Source organism: Scylla paramamosain, chromosome 5, assembly GCF_035594125.1.
Source record: "Scylla paramamosain isolate STU-SP2022 chromosome 5, ASM3559412v1, whole genome shotgun sequence".
In the NCBI taxonomy this organism is placed as follows: domain Eukaryota; kingdom Metazoa; phylum Arthropoda; class Malacostraca; order Decapoda; family Portunidae; genus Scylla; species Scylla paramamosain.
Window position 1 is genome coordinate 3,926,283 of NC_087155.1, and position 22,597 is coordinate 3,948,879.

At 38.0% G+C, this 22,597-nt stretch overlaps 1 protein-coding gene and 1 long non-coding RNA gene across 11 annotated transcripts in view; one reads left to right on the top strand and one right to left on the bottom strand.

Moving 5' to 3' along the window:
• LOC135100426 (uncharacterized) overlaps window positions 1-18,625 on the top strand; it is a 35,528-nt gene extending 16,903 nt beyond the window's left edge. For 7 of the 10 annotated variants that reach the window (XM_064003282.1, XM_064003284.1, XM_064003281.1 and 4 more), the window contains 5 exons: window positions 563-739; window positions 8,978-9,116; window positions 13,202-13,552; window positions 13,672-13,831; window positions 18,064-18,625. In XM_064003282.1, coding sequence (XP_063859352.1) covers window positions 563-739; window positions 8,978-9,116; window positions 13,202-13,552; window positions 13,672-13,831; window positions 18,064-18,418 — 1,182 coding nt within the window. In that variant the 3' untranslated portion in view covers window positions 18,419-18,625. The remainder of the gene's footprint in view (window positions 1-562; window positions 740-8,977; window positions 9,117-13,201; window positions 13,553-13,671; window positions 13,832-18,063) is intronic. The other 3 variants (XM_064003290.1, XM_064003291.1, XM_064003289.1) reach the window with 2 other exon arrangements.
• On the bottom strand, window positions 17,709-22,064 carry LOC135100427 (uncharacterized). The gene is made up of 2 exons (XR_010268707.1): window positions 22,010-22,064; window positions 17,709-18,335 (listed from the first exon to the last, which is right to left on the bottom strand). It is a non-coding gene; the product is annotated as an uncharacterized LOC135100427 (long non-coding RNA).
• Between the last annotated feature and the right edge of the window lie 533 nt (window positions 22,065-22,597).

Genomic DNA, 22,597 nt, shown 5'->3' on the forward strand with positions numbered 1-22,597 from the left:
AGCTGGGGGCCCCACGTTGAGACTAGTGCCAAATGGTGAACTTCTCGGGATGCTAGCTGGAGTGTAACTGTCTTGAAAGGGAGCACAGGCACTAGTGGAGACATGGGTTCCCTGGCTGGCTGGGCCACATCCAGCAGGTCTGATTTGCCTGTTGTATATTTTCCTTGCAGTGTTACCAGGTCAAATGAGGGTAATTAGGTTAGGTTAGGAGCAACTCAAACCTGCTGGACATGGCCCAGCTAGCTGGAGACCTCATGTATCCACTAGTGCCAGACTTTTATCCTCTAAGCCATGGGTGGTGCTGGGTTTAGGACCCACTCACCCATATGCATTTTTCCAAATTTCCATGAGGTGACTGATATTTACCAGTGTAGCATTAATTTAACTGTGAGGTTTGGTTAAAATCACATGAACATTTCATTTAAATCAAGAAAGTGATGACTACCCCCCCTATCCCCCTACCCTTCCTTTCTCTTCTTTATAAATGTAGTCAATGACATTAATCCAATACCATTCATATCTTTCCAGAGATGTAAAGTAACCACTCTGTCTTTTCTTACAGACACTGGTCAACTGCTTCTCCTTCATGGACAAAAACTTGCTAAGCATTGGGTGTGCAGTGTATCTCGCTGCCTCCATTTTTGACAACAATTGTACACCTAATTGTTTTGTCACGTTTTCAGGTTTAAAAGTTGAGGTCAGAAGCCTGATAAATATGCCTGACCTTGACTTAGCTAAGGTAAGGTTTGAGAGAGTTTGTTAGTTTGTATACTCTACTCTATGTAGCATAAATCATTTACTCAAACAGATACACAAGTGCAGTGCAAATGGTTTGCTGTAGTGTATTCTTTAAATTGTTTTTTAGCTTAATTTTTTTTTTTTATTCATATTGCATATCAGGACATTGTGTATATGAAAGATAGTTTTTATTGAGCAGCCTTTTTATAACAAACAATATTGTGCTGGCAGGAAGAGCACTGCCCCTGCCCTGCCAGCTGCCAGTGGCTCCCTTGTGAGGGGGACAACATGGTGGAGAGGAGGTACACCTCAAAGGGGGTTAAGAGGCAGGATAATGTTAAAAGTGGTCTTAATAATTGCAAATATGGATGGAAAGAGGATAGAGGTAGAGGAAAGTATTAGGGAAGGAAAAATAAATGTAACAAAAGTGCAAGAAACAAATTACATAAATGAGAGCATAAGGGAAATTAGGAGAGGGAGAAAGGTAGTGCTAGTTGGAGATATGAATGGAGACATCTGAAGTAGTGAAGTGGCAGGAATAGTAGCTGAAAATGTGGAATAGATCAAATGAATAATAATGAAGAGCACCCAATGCATTTATGCCCAGAAAAATATATACTCACAGGTGGGTGTACACATCAAAGAGAGATGAAAATGGTAAACAGAAAAAGCCTGTTGTTGTTCATGTAACCTATGCAGCTCGGTGCTTCCTTGGTGCAGCTGCTTCAGCATCTCCCCTTCCTGCATTTGATGTATCAGGAAAGGAAACCTAACATGGGGGAATACTTTTTCTATTTTCTGCATAGTCACTATGACACTTCACTTTTTACTCTACGTTTCTCTCACAACTGTACAAGTTATAATTTAGTGCTTTCTATTTTTTTTTTTATCCTCCTCAATATTCCCATGTTTTCTTAATCCTGTGCAAATGCCCTCATCTTCTAGCCTTCTGTGTTATTCCTCTACTCCTATTATCATTATTATGGATTCAATCAGTTTGCTTATATGCTCCTTATACCCACCATACTCAATTAGGAAATGTTTTACTGTCTCCATGACCCTTCTGCAATATCTGCAACTCTGCTCCTGCACATTTCTGTTCCTGGCCTTTACCTCCAAATGTGTCAGATCCCTCCTTCACTGACAACCTGCTTTGCAGTCTCCTGTGTGCCTTGGGTCTCTTTCCTTCTGTACAACATCAAAGTTGACATGTCCTCTGTTCCTAATTTTCATGTGATTCTGATTTTCATGTGATTCTACTGTTTTCTTCTACTCTTGACCTCCTGTAATCCTATCCTATGTCAGTCCTCTTCCAGGTTTTCTCTTCATTTCTATCTTTCCTGTTCTTTTCTCTAGTTTGTTTACCTTCTCATCCTTTAAGATCCTGTTTGCCCACCAATCTATTTCCTGTTCTTCTAATTTCTTCTGGAAGTTGAATTTTGCTTTTATAATTCTTTCCTTGAATGAGTTCTTATTGCTTCCATTGATGTGCTGTTAGTAGGCTCCAGACACCACCCTCCAGCTGTGTTCTGTATGTTCTTATTTTTGGAGAGGTCAGCTTCTCTAAATTGTTACCTCAAAACCATTCAGGCAATATGGTGCAGTTGTGCCTTTACATAAGCTTCTACCAACATCATTCATATCTACTGTTGTTGATAATCATCATTGTCTTTCTCTTAGCCTTCCTTTCATTGGTTCTCCTCCATTTTTTTCTCTCTCTCTCTCCTATTCCTTCTCTGCTCACCTCAAGTATAACTTTCCACTTCTTCCACTGACCTTCCTCCATAGTGTTAAAACCTTACATTTCCTGGCACTATTCTTGATGTTCCACTGGCTCTTTAATTTTTAGCCACCAGCATAATATAGCCATAGATGAGAAATTCAGGAGGGTTGTGATGGATAGCAATGCAGTAAGAGGGATGTTTGATGAATCAAATCACTATGCTGTGATAGAATGAGAGATTGATGAGATGGATGGGAATATAGTATAAAAATGGTGGTAGATATAAAGTGTGTACAATAGTGGATAGTGAAAGGTTGACAGGAAGGAACATAGAAAGGAGCATGGGAAGAAGGTAGATGAAAGACTGAGAGAAGCTAGATAAATAGTTGGGAGGGGATCAAATGTAATGGAGATGTTTAGTAATATATTCAAGGATATAATGATTGTAGTAGCTGCAAAGGTGGTTGGTTACAGAAGGCTTGGAAGTAGAAATAAAGGAAGTGCATTGTGGAGAGCTGAGATCAAGGAAGCTATAAAAAAGGAGACCATTATGAGAAAATGTTGCAGAAATATATGCCTTAAGAAATTACAGTGATAAGAGCAGGGTATAGGTCTTGGAGTAAGAAAATGAAGGAACTGGTAAGAGAATGGTAAAGAGAGTAGATGAGAAGTTTGTGGAAGTTAAGTAAAAAAATAATAAATGAGAATTACAGTAAAATCCCTCTCATCTGGCATCAATGGGACCGCTGACATGCCGGATACTTGAATATTGCTGGATACTTGAATAGAAGTGAAATTATGTCCACAATCACCACCCTACACTCATGCATCTTACCATAACAAAGATCAGCTGATCTTAATCAGCAGCTTAAGTGTAAGCATAACATGCTTCCTCTTTTCTACAACTTTAGGCATGATGAAGGCGTCAGGCGATAAACAGTGCACATGCGGGACTGAGTCACTGAGTAAACACAATGCAGTGGGCCGCGGGTGGCGCGAAGCAATGCACTCTGGTGGCGAGGGGACAAAGTATGCCTCACGCAGGAATTTTAATCGATTTTATGAGTACACATTGATTTTTTATTGATTTTAAGGCTCGGGGAAAAATGTGTCAGATACTTAAAGCTGCCGGATACTCGAATGCCGGATGAGAGGGATTTTACTGTATCAGCTATTTGGTAGAAAGTCAAGAGAAAGGGGAGGAGATAGGGAATGTGACAATGAAGAGAGGGATGATAGACTTATTGTAGGTAACAAAGAGGTGTAAAGTATGTAGAAAGTACATTTTGACTGTTTAATGAATGACACTACTAAGGAAAGCACCTACATCTAGTTCTGGCATGGAAACAGTGGAAAATGTTTATGCAAAGAAGAAAGCCATAGTTTGGCTGAAGTGTGACAAAGTTGCAGGCATAACTGGAATAACTGCAGAAATGTTAAAGTGTGGAAGTCAAGTTGTAGTAGATTGGATGCTTCTAAAGTGAACTTGTATAGAAGCAAGAAGTACCAGGTGAGTGGAGGGAGTTATTGTACCTCTACATAAAGGTAGAGGCTGTAGGAATGAATAGTTTTGTTATAAGATAAGTTTGTTTAGTGTGTCAGAAAAGTGTATGGAAGTCTTTACTGGCAGACAATGAGGAACAGTGAGGAAAAAGAATTATCCTGAATGAATACCTAGGAAAAGATGAAAAGTTGTATGTCGCATTCATGAACCTAGAAAAAGCAAATGATAATGCTGATAAAGAAAGCCATTTGGGATATTCATAAACTTTTTGGTGTATGAGGGCAGTCGTTGGAAGGAATTATGGTTCTTATGGGGATACTAAATGCTCTTCTGATCTTGTTAACTGTATGCCTCCCCTCCTCCCTCAGCCATACTACATAAGACTTTCTTCCTTCTCTCATCCCTATTCTCCCCAACCCCTCTAATACAAGAGTTAACCAGTATTCTCAATCATTCATCCCTTTCTCTGGTAAACTCTGGAAGTCTCTGCCTGCTTCTGTATTTCCTCCTTCCTATGACTTGAACTCTTTCAAGAGGGAGGTTTCAAGACACTTATCCTTCTATTTTTGATGATTCTCTTGATATCTCTTTTGGGACTGGTGGCTAAGTGGGAATTTTTTTCCCCCCAATTTTGCTTCCCTTGGCCAGTGACCCTCTTACATAAGAAGGAAAAAATTGCAGGCTTAAAATATGAGTTAGGAGAGAGTTTAGCTAAAGGAACAGGGGTGAGACAGGGATATGTGATGTCTCTGTGGTTATTTAATACTTCAAATGGCAGCTGTATGAGGGAGATGAAAGCTAATGTAGGAAATATTGGTGCAAGGTGGGATGAACTGTAGCAACATGTTTGTTTGCAGATGACACTGTCTTACTAGCAGGGAGTGAAAAGGGATTTCATATGGTGTGTGTGTGAAGGTGAATGTTGGAAAAGTAAAAGAGTGAAGTGATTGTGAGTTGTGATTTTAGGATACCTCATGGGATGAATATGCAAGCTGTAATGTGTGAGTTGGTTATGAGGAGAGAGAGAGAATGGAGGAGGTGAATGAGCTTAAGTATCAGAACATTGCAAGGTAAATATGGTGAGATGGATGGAGAGATAAAAGAGAGGATTGTGAAAGATAGGTGTGTCATAGGATCAGTTGTGAGTCATGAGAAGAGAAATGCATCTATATAATTACATAAAGAAAGATGTAAAAAATATTATTTTCCTGCAAATACTGATGTTTTGATCAGAAACTGTGAGTGTAACAGAGTAGAACAATTAAGAGAGTGTACTGTGTAAATGCAGTGTCCGAAAGGGGCATATGAATTGACAAAAGTGGATGAGAGCAATGAAAAGTGAATGAGAGATGTACTAAGAGTACTTGTGCCAGCTGTTTGGATGATGGATTGGGTGAAAAGTAACACAATAAGACTTTATAAGCATACTGAGAGGATGATGAGTGAAGAGTTTATAAATAAAGTGCATGTGAGCAAAGTTGAAGGTGCTAATATGAGAAGAATGCCACTTATACCAAGAAAGGAGTGTTAGAAAAGGGAGACTGCCATGGCCACGCACTCCTGGAGGAAGCAAAACATCATAATATATATATATATATATATATATATATATATATATATATATATATATATATATATATATATATATATATATATATATATATATATATATATATGTGTGTGTGTGTGTGTGTGTGTATTTACCTAGTTGCCTAGTTGTATTTTACAAAGCATGAACCAAAGCTCATTTTGTCCTGTCTCCATAACCATATTTATCCAATTTCTCTTTAAACATGTGTACACTGTTTGCCACAACCACCTCTTCCTTCAAATTATTCCAGATTTCAATAGTTCTATATCCAAAGCTGTATTTCTTGATGTCGCTTGAATATCCACTCTTCTTTATTTTCTTCCCATGCCCTCTCATCTGTCTCTCTCCCTCCTCCATCTATGGTACCAAGTCATTTCTGTCTATTCTTTCTATGTTGTTTACTAATTTGTTCATTGTTATAAGGTCTCCTTTTTCTCTTCTTTCATGTAGTGTTGGTAATCCCATCTCTTCAAGTCTTTCTTCATAGCTTAAGTCTTTCAATTCTGGTACTATCTTTGTCACTATCCTCTGTATTCTTTTTAGTTTTCATACATCTTTTTTTTCTATGTGGAGCCCAAACTGCTGCTGAATATTCCAATTTAGGTTGTATCATGCTTGTTATAATTTTCTCCATCATTTCTTTATCTAAATAGTAAATGCCACCCTAGTGTTTGTTAACAAGCTGTATGTAGAGCCAAATATTCTGTTTATGTGCCTTTCAGATGACAGTGCATCTTGAATCATTACTCCCAAATCTTTTCCTTCATTACTTTTCATTATAATTTCTCCTCCCATTTTGTACTTCCATGAAGGTCTCTTTTTATTTTTTTCCTGTTTCCAGCACATGGCATTTTCTGTGAGTGTGTGTGTGTGTGTGTGTGTGTGTGTGTGTGTGTGTGTGTGTGTGTGTGTGTGTGTGTTTGATTAGTGAAGGAGTGAGTATGAATTTTGCCTTGAGGCATGGTTCTCTGATTCGGCTAAAATGGAAGATACCTTGAGATTTTGTGAAGCTGCAAGTGAGGCAGTCGTAAACATGTTCTCCATTTTCTAAGCAACCAGCACCCAGATGCCTTTTGTCTATAAGAGAGTCATGTTCGAAGCAGCAGTAATCAGTTCATTATTAAATAATAAAGAAAAAGAAAAGACTGAAAAAAATAGCAAAATGTCTGCTAGGTGTACACAAATATACAAGCATGAATCTGTGCATGCTAGAAGCCAGTATTCCCCCCATGCAACATCATATTGAAAAGAAAAGGTTTAATTATATCCAAAGAAAACATGCATAAGTACATAGACATGGACCAATCTTACCACTTTGTATATAATTTTTGCAGGTCAGCAAATACACCAGCTGCTTGGTTTATTGAAAGATCAGCCATGTGGGGCTTAAATGTGGACACCTTGGATAGTGTTGTGAGACATGTGGTGGAAAGAGCAGCTGGTGCAACAATGTTCACAACATATATCACTGACTTGTGAACCTGTCCATGACTTGGTGCATCAAATCAATCAATTCATCCAAGACTACAAATGCAAATCTGTTACCAAACTCAAACTTACTTCTTCTTTGGACCTGTTATGCTTTGAATCACTTCTTAGGCCTCTCTTCATTATTCTCTACACCCTTGGGTAATTATTTCTCATTGTCCAGCACTTGGTCAAAAATGTTTTCATGTGGCGCTCTATTTCTCTATTGGTCTCTTTGTCTCTTGTTAGTCCTAACACTGTTCTAATTTCTTTATCCTCTTCCTTCCTTTTTTCTATTTTTCTCAGCCTATAATTCCTGCCACTTGACTATCTAACTCTTGTCTTTGTGGCCTATACATGTCACACACTCTAATGAAATGATTGATTGTTTAATTTTTCTCCCTGCATAACTTACATTGTTCTTGTATGTCTCTGTTCTTACTGTTTAATTCAAATGTTCCACTTCTTGCCTTAAACAATGATTTACCTTCTCAGCCACCTTGATACCTCACTTTTCTTCCTATCTTTCCTTTGCTTCTATACCATTTTTGTGTGCTTTTTGCTTCCATGCCATTCCTCCATTTCTTGTGGCCATTCTCCTTTATCTTGTTCTTAATTTTCTTGTTATTTCTTGCTATCCTGTTTGAATTTTTCTCTATTCTTTCACCTTTCTGTTTTTCTCCTCCACTGTGAACTGTCCCTGTTTGCACTGTGTACTAGGCTGGTCCATCTCTCCACACTCATTGTTTCTATTTTCTTCATGAAGCATAGCTTTCCTTTCACTATCCTCTCCTTAAAAGAGCTTCACTGCATTTCTCCCAAACAACACCTTCCCATAGAAACCTGGATCTCCAAGTTTTCTAAAATCTTCCACTCTGTATTTGGTTATTCCTGCTCCATATAAACAATGTGGCACAGCCATTCCTTTCTACAAACACCTTCCATGTTCATACTTGTTGTTTTTTATTTCTCCCTCTGCTTACTATCATTTCCATCATTTCCCTTGGTTTACTTTCACTAATTTTCCTTTTGTGCATTGTCCCCAATTCCTTCTTTTGTTATTTATATCCTAAGATTGCTGAAGCTTTCTACAACTTATAGCACATCATCCCCCATTATCCACTGCCTTTCTTCCTGTGTGTTGAAAACCAAAATTCCCTTTCCATATTCAGTAACAATGTGCAGCAGTCTGTCCTTATGCTCTTTGTTTTCTGCCATGAGCACCACATTGTCGGCATATGTGAGACAGCTCAATTTTCTGCTCCCTACTGCAACTCCTACATTTGCCTTTCTGATTCTGGTGAACAGTTCCTCTATGTATATGTTGAACATTGTTGGTGACATCGTACAGCTTTGTGTCACTCAACTGTTGTTTTCCATCCACTCTGTTTCCACATTCTCCAGTCTGAATTTCATTTCTATTCATATTCTATTCAATATTCAGCAAAAAGTTTAATGATGTGAGAGTAATAAGGATGCAATTGTACTCAATAATTTTCATCCTTCAAATGTGATCTTGGTGAGACCAGACATATATCATTAGCCACAAACTTAATATATGTGGCAGACCATTGACTCAAGCAAAGTTCTGAGTTATAGTGAACTGAAGTTTATAGCTGTTTGGCAAGGCACAGCTATGTATAGATACTCTTAGTGGGTGTTCAGCGTTCATGACATCGAGGCATTTTATTCGTTAAAGTAAAAACCAATTATTTCAAGCTTTTATTCATCTGAGCTATATATATATATATATATATATATATATATATATATATATATATATATATATATATATATATATATATATATATATATATATATATATATATTTATTTCAGTTGCTTGCTAAGCCTTGACCACTGCAATTTGTGTTATCCAGAAACATAGGCCTGTGTTTTATTCCTTTCATGTCCTACTTTGAATATCACTCACTTTTTTTTTTTTTTTCTTTCAGTGTTACATTAGTTACACAGATGTCATCAGCACATCTGCCGCCCGTCGAGAGGTACTCTACAAGGGCTGGTTTTTCCTGTGTGAATGCAAAACATGTCTCGATGAGGAGAGGGCTAAGTATGAAAATTCCATCAAGTGTGGTGAGTCTTGTCTTTTATCTTGACATATATAGCACTTCAGGTTATACTAATTAACAACGCATACTTTCTCCTTTGAGAGTGTGAGTGGAAGGGAGGTTTCCCTCATAATGTGACCCTTTATGTTCTCTTTTCCTCATTCATAAATTACTGACTTAAGGGTAACAGGGGACCAGCAACTCCTTAAGGTTTGCCATCCCCCACCACTAACCTACATTCTATCTGATTGGCCAATGGTATGGCATGTCCTTAATGGAAATAGTTACATGAGAAATACTCTATTGCTGTTCTGTCTTTTTTCATTAAGATAACAAGGGCACAGTTAAACTGATGGGGCAGTTAATAGCTTCTGAGAAGTACAAATCAGAGGTTGACTTCTTTTTGTTTTCTATTACAGTTCACCTTCTGACTGCTAATGGCTCTCTCTCTCTCTCTCTCTCTCTCTCTCTCTCTCTCTCTCTCTCTCTCTCTCTCTCTCTCTCTCTCTCTCTCTCTCTCTTTAATACATGAGTTTGTTGAACAAAGATGAAACTATAGGCACTCTAAAATCTTAACTACTTCATTATTCCTTTGTTGTCAATTATTTCTTTCAAAATTATGGTACACTAAATTTCCACTATTTGTTTTATTAAGCTTGATGAGAAACCATAACAAATGGTGGGTTAAGAAATCTAGTACAAGTCTTGATAGTTACCCATGTATTCTGTTTGGTCTACATATGCTTTCTAGCCTATTACCCAACACTTGTGCATAATTACTAACATAAGGAATTGTGTATATATATATATATATATATATATATATATATATATATATATATATATATATATATATATATATATATATATATATATATATATATATATATGGTGTCCCATATATAGGAGAAATTAAAAGAAATTATAGAATTATAGAAAACATTTTTATTTATATATGCTCTACATGACTGCCTTTGTGTTGAAAACTTATTTCAATGCATGTCCTCCACTGCTGAACAACACATTCAAACACATCTGGATTTATGCTTGTAATAGCATTTGTGATACCATAAGTATGGAAACTTATGGGACACCCTTAATGAATCCAGACAGGTAAGATCCTACTGGTTTCATAACAATATATATTGTTATGAAACCAGTAGGATCTTACCTGTCTGGATTCACTCGGCTGCCTCATCACTGCACCACAGCAGTACTGTCCATCTAGTATGTCACAATATCAGCTATTATCATTGAATTTCGACTTACCAAGTCACATGGGTGCAGTGTCCAGGGGCCTCACAGGTTTACTCAGCTCTTATACAACTCAGAGAGATGTAAAGATGCATTGGCAGGGGAAAAATCCAGGGCAATCCATTTCTGGTTTATAAAATACTTCCTTCAGGCCTGGGGCTACAAAGCAGACTCCTCTCCTATCTAGGGCCTCAAGCACACTGGCTTTTGCCACTCTCACAGGCAACGCTCAGCCACTCATCTCAACATTACCAATACCTAGGTAACTTATAAGCACATATTAATTCACACACACACACACACACACACACACACACACACACACACACACACACACACACACACACACACACACACACACACACACTTCCCTAGCTAATACAGATAAAATTCTATGCAACTCATACACTTAGGTACACTCAGAATAATACTATCAGGCTTCATTTATAAAGTTGAAATGACAATACACAAATGCCATCAGCATCCCCCAAGAAGCCTTGCTGCCACTTCTACACACTCTACAGCCCAAACGCATACATTCTATATATATATATATATATATATATATATATATATATATATATATATATATATATATATATATATATATATATATATATTATATTGGCCTTCTGACCATCTATGCAATATATACTCGTATATATATATATATATATATATATATATATTTACACAGTGGAACCTCAGTTGCCGAAAGTCTCCCTTTTTTAACAACTCAGTTTTTGAACAAAATTTCTAACTCGCAATTGCTTCGGTTGCTGCACTATGATTTGGTTTTTGAACAAAGTTACTTGATTTTAAATACTACAAGACATAGCAAAAGCTGCCACTTATTACTAATTTATAGTTTCTATAAATATTTCCTTCATTTTTATATATTTAGAGGAGAGACACAGAGGGTAAGACAGCAATTCAGTCTTTGAAATTAGTTATATATGATCCTGTTGAAGAACCTCAATGTAAGCAAACAAGGTTCAGCGCTCTGGACTAATCCCAAGCCTCCTGTGGCTCTATGACCCACAATGCCATCACTACTGCACAAATGCATTTTCCCAGTAGCTTTTCTCAGCAGCAAGATGTTTAAGTGTTATGATCACTTTCATATTGGCAGTGAGTGGGTTGCTCCTCTCTGTGTCACTCTGTAAGGCCTCCCCTCACTTCATCGGTGACAAAGAGAATGCCTGCATGCAGGGCTGGTTTTAAGCCTATTTGACCAATTTTATCAAATTGGAACCCGCACCTTAAGGGGCCCCATGCCAGCAGTGACAGAGTTATCACTTGAAGCCTTTTCTGTATTCTAAGATAAATAAACTACAGTAAAATCCCTCTTATCCGGCATCAACGGGACTGCTGACATGCCTGATACCAGAAGTTGTCGGATACTTGAATAGAAGTGAAATTATGTCCACAATCACCACCCTACACTCACGCATCTTACCATAGCAAAGATCAGTTGATCGCCGTGTCGCGCGTCGCCACCCGCGCTGCCACCTCACACTCACCAACACACAATACTACTGTACGCTTCCTCTTTTCTACAACTTTAGGCATGATGAAGGCGTCAGGCGATAAACAGTGTATGCATGGGACTGAGTCACTGAGTAAACACAGTGCAGTGGGCCGCGGGTGGCGCGAAGCAGTGTGCTCTGGTGGGGAGGGGACAAAGTATGCCTCGCACGGGAATTTTAATCGATTTTGTGAGTACACATTGATTTTTTATTGATTTTAAGGCTCGGGGAAAAATGTGCTGGATACTTGAAGCTGCTGGATACTCGAATGCCGGATGAGAAGGATTTTACTGTACTACTGAAAACATGAAATTAAGAATGAAAAATTATTATTCCTCACATTATTAATTTATTATGCATACCATATTACTTTGGTTAAAATGAGCATAATACACAAAATATAAACAAACATAAATTTTTACTTTTGTAGAGTAGGGGCCCCACCATCAGTTTTCTAATTGGGGCCCACAATTCCTAGCAACACCCTTGTCTGCATGGTCTAAACAATATATTTTCATGAGTTTTGTGTCACTAAGTTCATTCAGTACATCCTTTCTAGATAAAAAAATTTCTAAGCTGGAGATGTTGTAGAACAGCTACCTGAGCAGTGGGAGTGTTGGTCATTACCCGCCAAGACATGGTGGATGGGTGTCTGAGAACAGATTAATCTATTTTATTTTACATTGATTCCTACAGAGAAAATAGTTTTGGTTTTTTAACATTTTGGATTTCAAACGACATTTAGGAATTAATGAAGTTTGAAAACCAAGGTTCCACTGTGTGTGTGTGTGTGTGTGTGTGTGTGTGTGTGTGTGTGTGTGTGTGTGTGTGTGTGTGTGTGTGTGTGTGTGTGTGTGTGTGTGTGTGTGTGTGTGTGTGTGTGTGTGTGTGTGTGTGTGTGTGTGTGTGTGTGTGTGTGTGTGTGTATATATATATATATATATATATATATATATATATATATATATATATATATATATATATATATATATATATATATATATATAAGGGAGCCGCTGTGGTACAGTGGTCCCGCGTGCGCTTTGGGGGCCAAGTGGTCATCAGGCGCACGGGTTCGAATCCTGGCTATGGTCCGAGGGTAGGAAGGGCATCCACTCGGGGTAACGGTTCCCAAATGCCAAATCCAAAAGTCTTTCATCAGGAGGCACCATCTCAGCCCTAACAGACTAGGGAAAACTAGACGTTAAAAAAAAAAAAAATATATATATATATATATATATATATATATATATATATATATATATATATATATATATATATATATGCATATGAGTTCAGCAAATATATATAGTGGCACATATTACAGAAATTTCGAACTGTCAAGGCATTGTAAGTCTTCCTGAAGCTTCTGATACTGTTCAACAAATAAAGTTGAAAATTAAAGCTGCAAGAGAGAGAGAAGAAAAGAGAAGAGAGAAAGAAAAGGAAGGTGAAGGGAGGAGAAAATGGAGAAGAGAAGAAGGAAAAAAGTATAGTGGAGATGAAGGGAAAGAAAAGACAAAGGATAAAGAAGTAAATGGAGAAGAGAGAAATGAAGTGGAAGCACCAAGATGTAGTGTGTGTGGATGGACCCCAAGCAGCGAGAAGCTCAAGCAATATTGGAACACAGTGGCCTTTACCAAGAAACAATTGAAGGCCATGGACCAGAACAACTTGAGTATCCTTTTACTTTCTGGGAGAATACAGCCAATGCATACTGCCTCTAAATCTTCCTTTTGCCATAATTTTAGGCTAGAAGTATTGCATTCATGAGTTCCTTAACTATCTTTTTTGTAGATATTGAATACTGCCTACAAACACTGGAGAAGCTAACAAACTTTTCACCTAGAAATGCCTGGAAGGTTAAAATTCTGGACTTAAGTTTCAATGCTGCAATCCTGAACAGCTGCTGGAGTCTAGCACTTAAGTATGGAGAGGAAAATCTAGATGGAATGAGGTAATGAGGGTTGATATATATATATATATATATATATATATATATATATATATATATATATATATATATATATATATATATATATATATATATATTCCATAATGTTATATTATTTACTAAGATGAAATGTGAAAAAAACAATGAACACAAACATTAAAGGATTTTAAGCATTTCCCTCATGCTCATAAAGCTACCTCATGAATTATGTATGCCCTTTTATCACAATCACGTGCATGAAGCCACACAAATATATGATTAGAATATATGTTATTCAATAGATAGCAAATAAAAAATTATGATTGCAAAAGTTTTGCCTGATTATATTTTTATTTTTGGTTTAGAGAAAAGTTATGGGTTGTTGATGCTTTGCACCTATACATACTCACAACTGCCTGAAAAGTAACAGATCCGTCATTGAAAACCACAATAAATTCTGCAGTGAAAAGAAATGTACAATCATGATGCTACTAACTGTTATTGACCCACATTGTGTGATTTGCATTACTATTCTGGTTAAAGAAATAGCAAAAATAGCTATGGTTCTGACATGGCTGAGACAGGTTCACTAAAAATGTAAATAAAATATTTCCAGGCTACCAATATTTTTTATGCATATAATTTAATACTAGAACTTCATAAAACATCAAAAGGATGATGAACAAAAACCAGCACAGTATAGTAAAAAAAAAAAAAAAAAAAATGCTAATCCATTGTTTACATACACAGAGTAGATGAATGTGGCCTTAGATCTAATTTTCAATCTGTGGAACACCATCTCTCCTCTACTAAACATCACATTCTTTTCCTCATCAAAATGCAGGTGTCTGAGGCAACTAACAGTGACTCTGTTCCCTCCTACTTTTCCACCCTCATTTTCATTCCAAAGCTGGATCTTGTGTCTATGTGCACAACAACCTAACCTGCTCTCGTGCCTATGCTCTTAAATCTTCCAAATTTTCTAGCATCTGGTTACGACTACAGTCACTCTCAAACTAAATTTATCTGTGCTATATACATCTCATCTAACTCCTCAAACTATAAAAAATTTGTTTGACTATTCATCTTTCAAAGTGGAGCACATCCTGACTTTTCCCTTTTGCAGAGATCACCATCCTTGGAGACTTCAATGTTCACCACCAGCTTTGACTTTCCTCTCCCTTCACTGACCAACCTGGTGAACTAGCCTTTAACTTTGCTATCCTCCACAACCTAGAGCAACAAGTGCAACACCCTACTCACATTCCTGTCTTGGAGATATGACCAACATTCTTGACCTTTTCCTAACCTCTAATCTTTCTGCTTATACCGTCACTCTGTCTTCTCCATTACACTCTTCTGATCACAACCTCATATTTGTATTTTGTCTTATCTCTAGAAACCTTCCTCAAGATTCTTTATAGTGGAGGTGCCTCTGTTCATATTGCTTCTGCTAAATGAGGGGCCTCGGAAGGTATTAAACTGATTTTCCAATGAATGACTTTTGCTTCCATGTCAGAGAGTCATCTCTGTGTGCTGAGTGCATAACAAATGTGGTAGTGTCTAGCAGGAAAGCATACATTCCTGACTTTCTCTTTTACCCTAAACCTTCCAAACCTTGGTATAATTCAGGCTGTTCTCATGTTATACATAATAGAGAAACTGCTCACATATGGTACTTGAGCATTCTATTTCCTGAATCTCATGCACTTTATATTTTTGTCTTGAATCATACCAAGTCTGTCCTCCAACTAATCAAAAACTACTTCATCAATAAGGAATGTCAAAAATCTTTCAAGATCTAACTGCCCTCGTGACTTCTGCTTATCTTTCCCTCCTTTATTTCAGCATGATGGCACCACTGCCATCTTAACTATCTCTAAAACTGAAATCTTCACTCAAACCTTTGCTAAAAACTTTACCTTGGATAATTCAGGGCTTGTTCCTCTCTTTCTTCTACCCTCTAACTATTTCATGTTACCCATTAAGATCCTTCACAATGATGTTTTCCATGACTTTGCTGGCCTTAATATTTGAAAGGCTTATGGACCTGATGGGGTCCTTCCTATTGTTCTCTGAAATTGTGCCTCCGTGCTTGCATCTTGCCTTGTCATACTCTTCTAATTCTGTCTGTCAACATCTACCTTTGCTTCTTGCTGGAAGTTTGCCTACATTCAGCCTGTTCTTAATAAGGGTGATTGCTCTAACCCCTCAAACTACCATCCTATTGCTTTAATTTCCTGCTTTTAATTTCTGTTGAGGCCATTCTATTGGTGATTTTCTGACTTTCCTTACAGAGTCTTGGTCATCCTGTTTTGGGGATTTTGGGGAAACTTTTGTTATAGCCTTAGACATATCAAAAGCTTTTAATAGAATCTGGTACAAAGCTTTGATGTCCAAACTACCCTCCTTTGGCTTCTATCCTTATCTCTATAACTTCATCTCAAGTTTCCTTTTTGACTGTTTTCATTTGGCAACAAAAGTTGACAACAACCCTCATCTATGAAGACAACCACTTCTGTTTTGGCAATGCAGACAGAAAAAAACAACCAGAAAGAGGCAAAAGTTAACAGAAACCGGAGTTGACGGGAAATGTGCTTGTGTGATGTGACAGCACCTTTAGTATTGTTCAATGCCTCAAAAACTCAATTCCTCTGTCTATCAACTCAACACATCTTCCATATAACTATCCCCACTTTTCTTATGCTTAACTGTCCCCCTCTTCTGCAATAAACATCCTCAGGTTGTCCCTTACTAATAATCGAAACTGGAAACATCAAATCTCATCTCTAGCTAAAACAGCTTCTATCAAGTTAGGCATTCTGAGTTGTCTCAGCTTCTATGAAGTTAGGCATTCTGAGTTGTCTCGGCTTCTATGAAGTTAGGTATTCTGAGTCGTCTCAGCTTCTATGAAGTTAGGCGTTGAATCGTCTCCACCAGTCTTTCTCACTCCTTCCACCTGCTAAATCTGTACAAGGGCCTTACACATCCATGTATGGAATACACTTCACATGTAGTTGGGAGGGGGGGGTACCACCCCACTCACACTGCTTTTCGAGACAAGGTGGAATCAAAAGCATTTCATCTTATCAACTTCTCTACTCTAACTGTTTCCAGTCCCCCAGTTGCTAACTCTGTAGAGGGGCCTTATCCATCCATGTATAGAGTATACTTCACATATAAGGAGGGATCCCACTCATACTGCTTCTCTAGACAGGGTAAAACCAAAAGCATTTCATCTTATCAACTCTTCCCCTCTAACTGATTGTCTTCAGCCTCTCTCTCATCGCTGTAATATTGCACTTCTTGCTATCTTCTACTGCTATTTTCACGCTAACTGCTCTTCTGGTCTTGCTAACTCCATGTCTTCTCTCCTCTCACAGTCTTGTTGCACAAGACTTTCTACTTTCTCACCCCTATTATGTCCACCTCTGTAGTGCAAGAGTTAACCAGTATTCTCAATCATTCATCCCTTTCTCTGGTAAACGCTAGAACTCCCAGCCTGCTTCTGTATTTCCAGCTTCCTGTGACTTGAACTCTTTCAAGAGGGAGGTTTCAAGACATTTGTTCTCCAATATTTGATTATTCTGTTTGATTTCTCTTTGTGAACTGGCCCTCATGTAAACCTTTTTTTACAAATTTTTATTGCCCTTGGCTAGTGGCCCTCCTTAGGTACATAGAAAAAAAAAAAAAAAAAAAACTCACTGTTGATATTATTGTGGATGGTAATGATTGCAGGAGCAGTGGTGGCTGATGCCACCCTTCTTCTCACTAAACTATCCTCACTGGGTGGTGGCAGTGGTGCCATGCTCATTTCCCTAATATCAGTGCTACCCTTCTCTGCAACTTATTGCAGCCCATCCCCACATCACAGACACACATGGCAGTAATTTCATTCCCATGTAATATTTCTTTTTATTTAATAAATCCACAGGGTAATAAGTTTTAGGCTTCAGGGGAAGTAAATACAGTGTCTTTACCAAGCTAGATATCACTACCCTAACACATCAACCATATTAAGTGAGCAAGTAATGCCAGTCCATATTTCTTGTGACTTAAATTCAAGATAGAAATTTGGAAGAAACAATTTAATCTATATAGCTCTAAAGAATTTTCCATCAAAGAATCAGTATCTAATCAGTTCATAAGTAAATTATACAATATATTGTATGCTATGTACAATTAACATTCATAGTTGTAAGTGAGATAATGCACTGGAGTACAAGTTTTGGGTACCAAGAATGACCTCCCCACAGGTTCTACTACAGTGACAACAGTCCCGTACTCTCCCTCTTCCTCTTCAACCTTGGAAAGGCAAAGATTTATCTGAAGGAGTTTCGAGAGGGCCTTCATATCCTGGAGGAAGCAGAATTGTTTCTCACAACAGGACTGGGCACCTCTCACCCACTTGTTGAAGAACTGCACCAGCTCACCTTGCTTGCTAATGAGGATCGTGAAATATGCCTTGAGAGATGGTCAACAGCAACCAAGAAGGATGAAAAGCGACAACTCCATCAGGTTCACAGCTCTGGAGATGAAGCACTAGCTAAGATTTTTGCTACTCTCAATCAAATTTCTCATTCATCACCACAAAATCTAAGTGGTGTGTAGTTAAGTTGCTTCTGGTCAAAATAGGATTAGAAACTGCAACAGATTTGTAATGGACTATGTAGTCTTGTTTTATATGGTTCCCTTAAATGGTCAAGTAAAATTATTAGGAGTGAAAAATTATTGTGCAAGGTTCAATATGTTTTTAAGATGTTGGTGATAAGGAAAATTAATTGTTGATGCTTAATAAATATTTGAACATATGAACAATCATTCCATTTAAGCGCTGCTTTTAGAACAAAGCCCTTCATCACTCCAATCCCTCCTCAGGATCCCCCTAAGCGAAGGTGCCTCTGGCGTTTTGCCTCTGCTAGTTGGGGGGGCCTGAGGAGGTATTTTGCTGATTTTCCTTGGAATAACTACTGCTTCCGTGTCAGAAACCCATCTTTGTGTGCTGAGCGCATAACAGAGGTGATAATGTCTGGCATGGAGGCATACATTCCTCACTCTTTTTCTCGTCCTAAACCTTCTAAACCTTGGTTTAACACAGCTTGTTCTCATGCTATACATGATACAGAGGTGGCCCATAAAAGGTACTTAAGCCTTCCATCACCAGAATCTCACGCACTTTATATTTCTGCCTGGAACCATGCCAAGTCTGTTCTCCAACTAGCCAAAAACTCCTTCATTAACAGAAAATGTCAAAACCTTTCAAAATCTAACTCCCCTCATGATTTCTGGCATCTAGCCAAAAATATCTCCAATAACTTTGCTTCTTCTTCTTTCCCTCCTCTATTTCAACTAGATGGCACCACTGCTATCACATCTATTTCTAAAGCTGAACTCTTTGCTCATACCTTTGCTAAAAACTCTACCTTGGATGATTCTGGGCTTGTTCCTCCCTCTCCTCCACTCTCTGACTACTTCATGCTACCTATTAAAATTCTTTGCAATGATGTTTTCCATGCCCTTGCTGGCCTAAACCCTCGGACGGCTTGTGGACCTGATGGGGTCCCTCCTATTGTTCTCCGAAACTGTGCCTCTGTGCTTGCACCTTGCCTAGTCAAACTCTCTCACCTCTGTCTGTCAACATCTACCTTTCCTTCTTGCTGGAAGTTTTCCTACATTCAACCTGTTCCTAAAAAGGGTGACCGTTCTAATCCCTCAAACTACCGTCCTATTGCTTTAATTTCCTGCCTATCTAAAGTTTTTGAATCTATCCTCAACAGGAAGATTCTTAAACATCTATCACTTCACAACCTTCTATCTGATCGCCAGTATGGGTTCCGTCAAGGCCGCTCTACTGGTGATCTGGCTTTCCTTAATGAGTCTTGGTCATCCTCTTTTAGAGATTTTGGTGAAACTTTTGCTGTTGCCTTGGACATATCAAAAGCTTTTGATAGAGTCTGGCACAAAGCTTTGATTTCCAAACTACCCTCCTATGGTTTCTATCCCTCTCTCTGTAACTTCATCTCAAGTTTCCTGACTGTTCTATTGCTGCTGTGGTAGACGGTCACTGTTCTTCTCCTAAATCTATTAACAGTGGTGTTCCTCAGGGTTCTGTCCTGTCACCCACTCTCTTCTTATTATTCATTAATGATCTTCTAAACCAAACTTCTTGTCCTATCCACTCCTATGCTGATGATACCACCCTGCACTTTTCCACGTCTTTTCATAGACGTCCAACCCTTCAGAAGGTAAATATATCATGCAGGGAAGCCACAGAATGCCTGACTTCTGATCTTTCTAAAATTTCTGATTGGGGCAGAGCAAACTTGGTATTGTTCAATGCCTCAAAAACTCAATTCCTCCATCTATCAACTCGACACAACCTTCCAGACAACTATCCCCTCTTCTTCAATGACACTCAACTGTCCCCCTCTTCTACACTAAACATCCTCGGTCTGTCCTTTACTTATAATCTGAACTGGAAACTTCACATCTCATCTCTAGCTAAAACAGCTTCTATGAAGTTAGGCGTTCTGAGACGTCTCCGCCAGTTTTTCTCACCCCCCCCCCCCAGCTGCTAAGTCTGTACAAGGGCCTTATCCGTCCATGTATGGAGTATGCTTCACATGTCTGGGGGGGTTCCACTCATACTGCTCTTCTAGACAGGGTGGAATCAAAAGCTTTTCATCTCATCAACTCCTCTCCTCTAACTGACTGTCTTCAGCCTCTCTCTCACCGCCGCAATGTTGCATATCTAGCTGTCTTCTACCGCTATTTTCATGCTAACTGCTCTTCTGATCTTGCTAACTGCATGCCTCCCCTCCTTCCGCAGCCTCGTTGCACAAGACTTTCTTCTTTCTCTCACCCCTATTCTGTCCACCTCTCTAACGCAAGAGTTAACCAGTATTCTCAATCATTCATCCCTTTCTCTGGTAAACTTTGGAACTCCCTGCCTGCTTCTGTATTTCCACCTTTCTATGACTTGAATTCCTTCAAGAGGGAGGTTTCAAGAGACTTATCCTTCAATTTTTGACCACTGCTTTGACCCTTTTATGGGACTGGCATTTCAGTGGGCATTTTTTTTTATTAGATTTTTGTTGCCCTTAGCCAGTGTCCTTCTGACATAAAAAAAAAAAAAAAATGATTTGCACATTCTTCCATGTACATAGTTTTCATGTTAAAGGAATCCTGTTTTCCTACAGCAAATAACTACATGAGATAAATTCTTCAATATTTTACAAAATTATATATGCAGTGTCATTCAATGACCAAACAAATTTCAGTTGGAAAATTATAGAGATGCTCATATGCAATGGCTTTCATCTCTGAAAACTTTTCATCAATGCCATGATGATTTGCTTGAAATAATATAGAACACTGATGGCAGACAGTAGAGATTTGGGGAGACTCCTGGAGTTGGGAGTATAATGGATGACAGTGGAGGTTTGAGAACACTCCTAGATTTGGGTGTCTGAAACCTATGAATATATGTCATCATCTGTCATTACCTCCCTATCCACTCAATCTACTAACCATCCAACAAAGTTCAAAATGAGCAACAGATTTCAAATGATATAAATTGATCTGAAAGGGACTTTAGAACCTTGACTAATGGGATAATGGCTATTTATAGATGGTTGTATGGTTTCATTCAAGCTAATTTGAATAATCCATGTCAAAATTATGTTAGAGGTACACATGGCATGTCTTATGTTAGCATGTCATGCTATATTAGTTGACACACTATTTTTCCCTCCACATCACTTAAAGCATTTGTTTAGATTCTTTTACTGAACAGCACCTAGTATTTTATCATACATCCTTAGTTCTCATTTGTGTTTCCTTATTTGTAGGTTTCTTTTGGTACATTTAATGACTACAATAAATCTTCTAGAAAGACAAAGATTAAATCTGGACAATTACTATATAAACCGTAACGAAATGGTCAAGATCAACTTTACTTTCAATTTTTTCACAAGCTAAGAGATAAGTATCTGCTCATTCTCTAATTACAGTTGTAAAATCCAAATTATTTCTTTATATGCATAATTAATGATACTTTATGCATGTCTGCAGAACTAATCTAACAGCAGATTTTTTTTGTAGCCATTTTACATTATGTACTTTTCTTGTTTAACACTTTCAGCATAATTTTTATACTTTTTTTGTTTTTTCATCCAAATAAAAAAAAAAAATTACACTAACCTTTCTGAGTAAAATTTCAAACTGTATCATGTAATTGGGTCTCGTTAGGATGTTGTATAGTTCCTTTCCATGTGTTCTTTTTTTATCTGTTCCCTGAGGTCTGGGGGAGGTAGGACTGGCATCTCCCCCCGGATTCTTCTCTCTTTCATCACCTGATACCAAAACTTTACACAGATCCTGTAGTTCTCAAAGTATGGCTGACATTCGTCATCCATGGGGCCCTTCTCCCGGCAAGCCAAGGATAGTTGCTGCTCTTTCACACAAGGGTTATTATCTGGATGATTGATGTTTGTAGAGATCATTGAGCAACCCGATTCTGGATGCACCTTGACATTCTTCCAGTATTTACTTGCCCCATATCCCCACATAAATGGTTTTGACTTGTAAGGGACACTGTGATATTTCTCATCTTGAGCAGAAGTCATCTGGGGATTAAAAATGAGGTGTGGTTAGTTGGAATTGTTCATACTAGGCAAAAAACATGCTGGTGTGTGTGAATCTCTTAATAGTGTGTATGAAAATTGTAAATTTATTGATTTAAGATGCTGTAACAACAAAATCACTTGACACCAGCTAGGATTGTAAAAG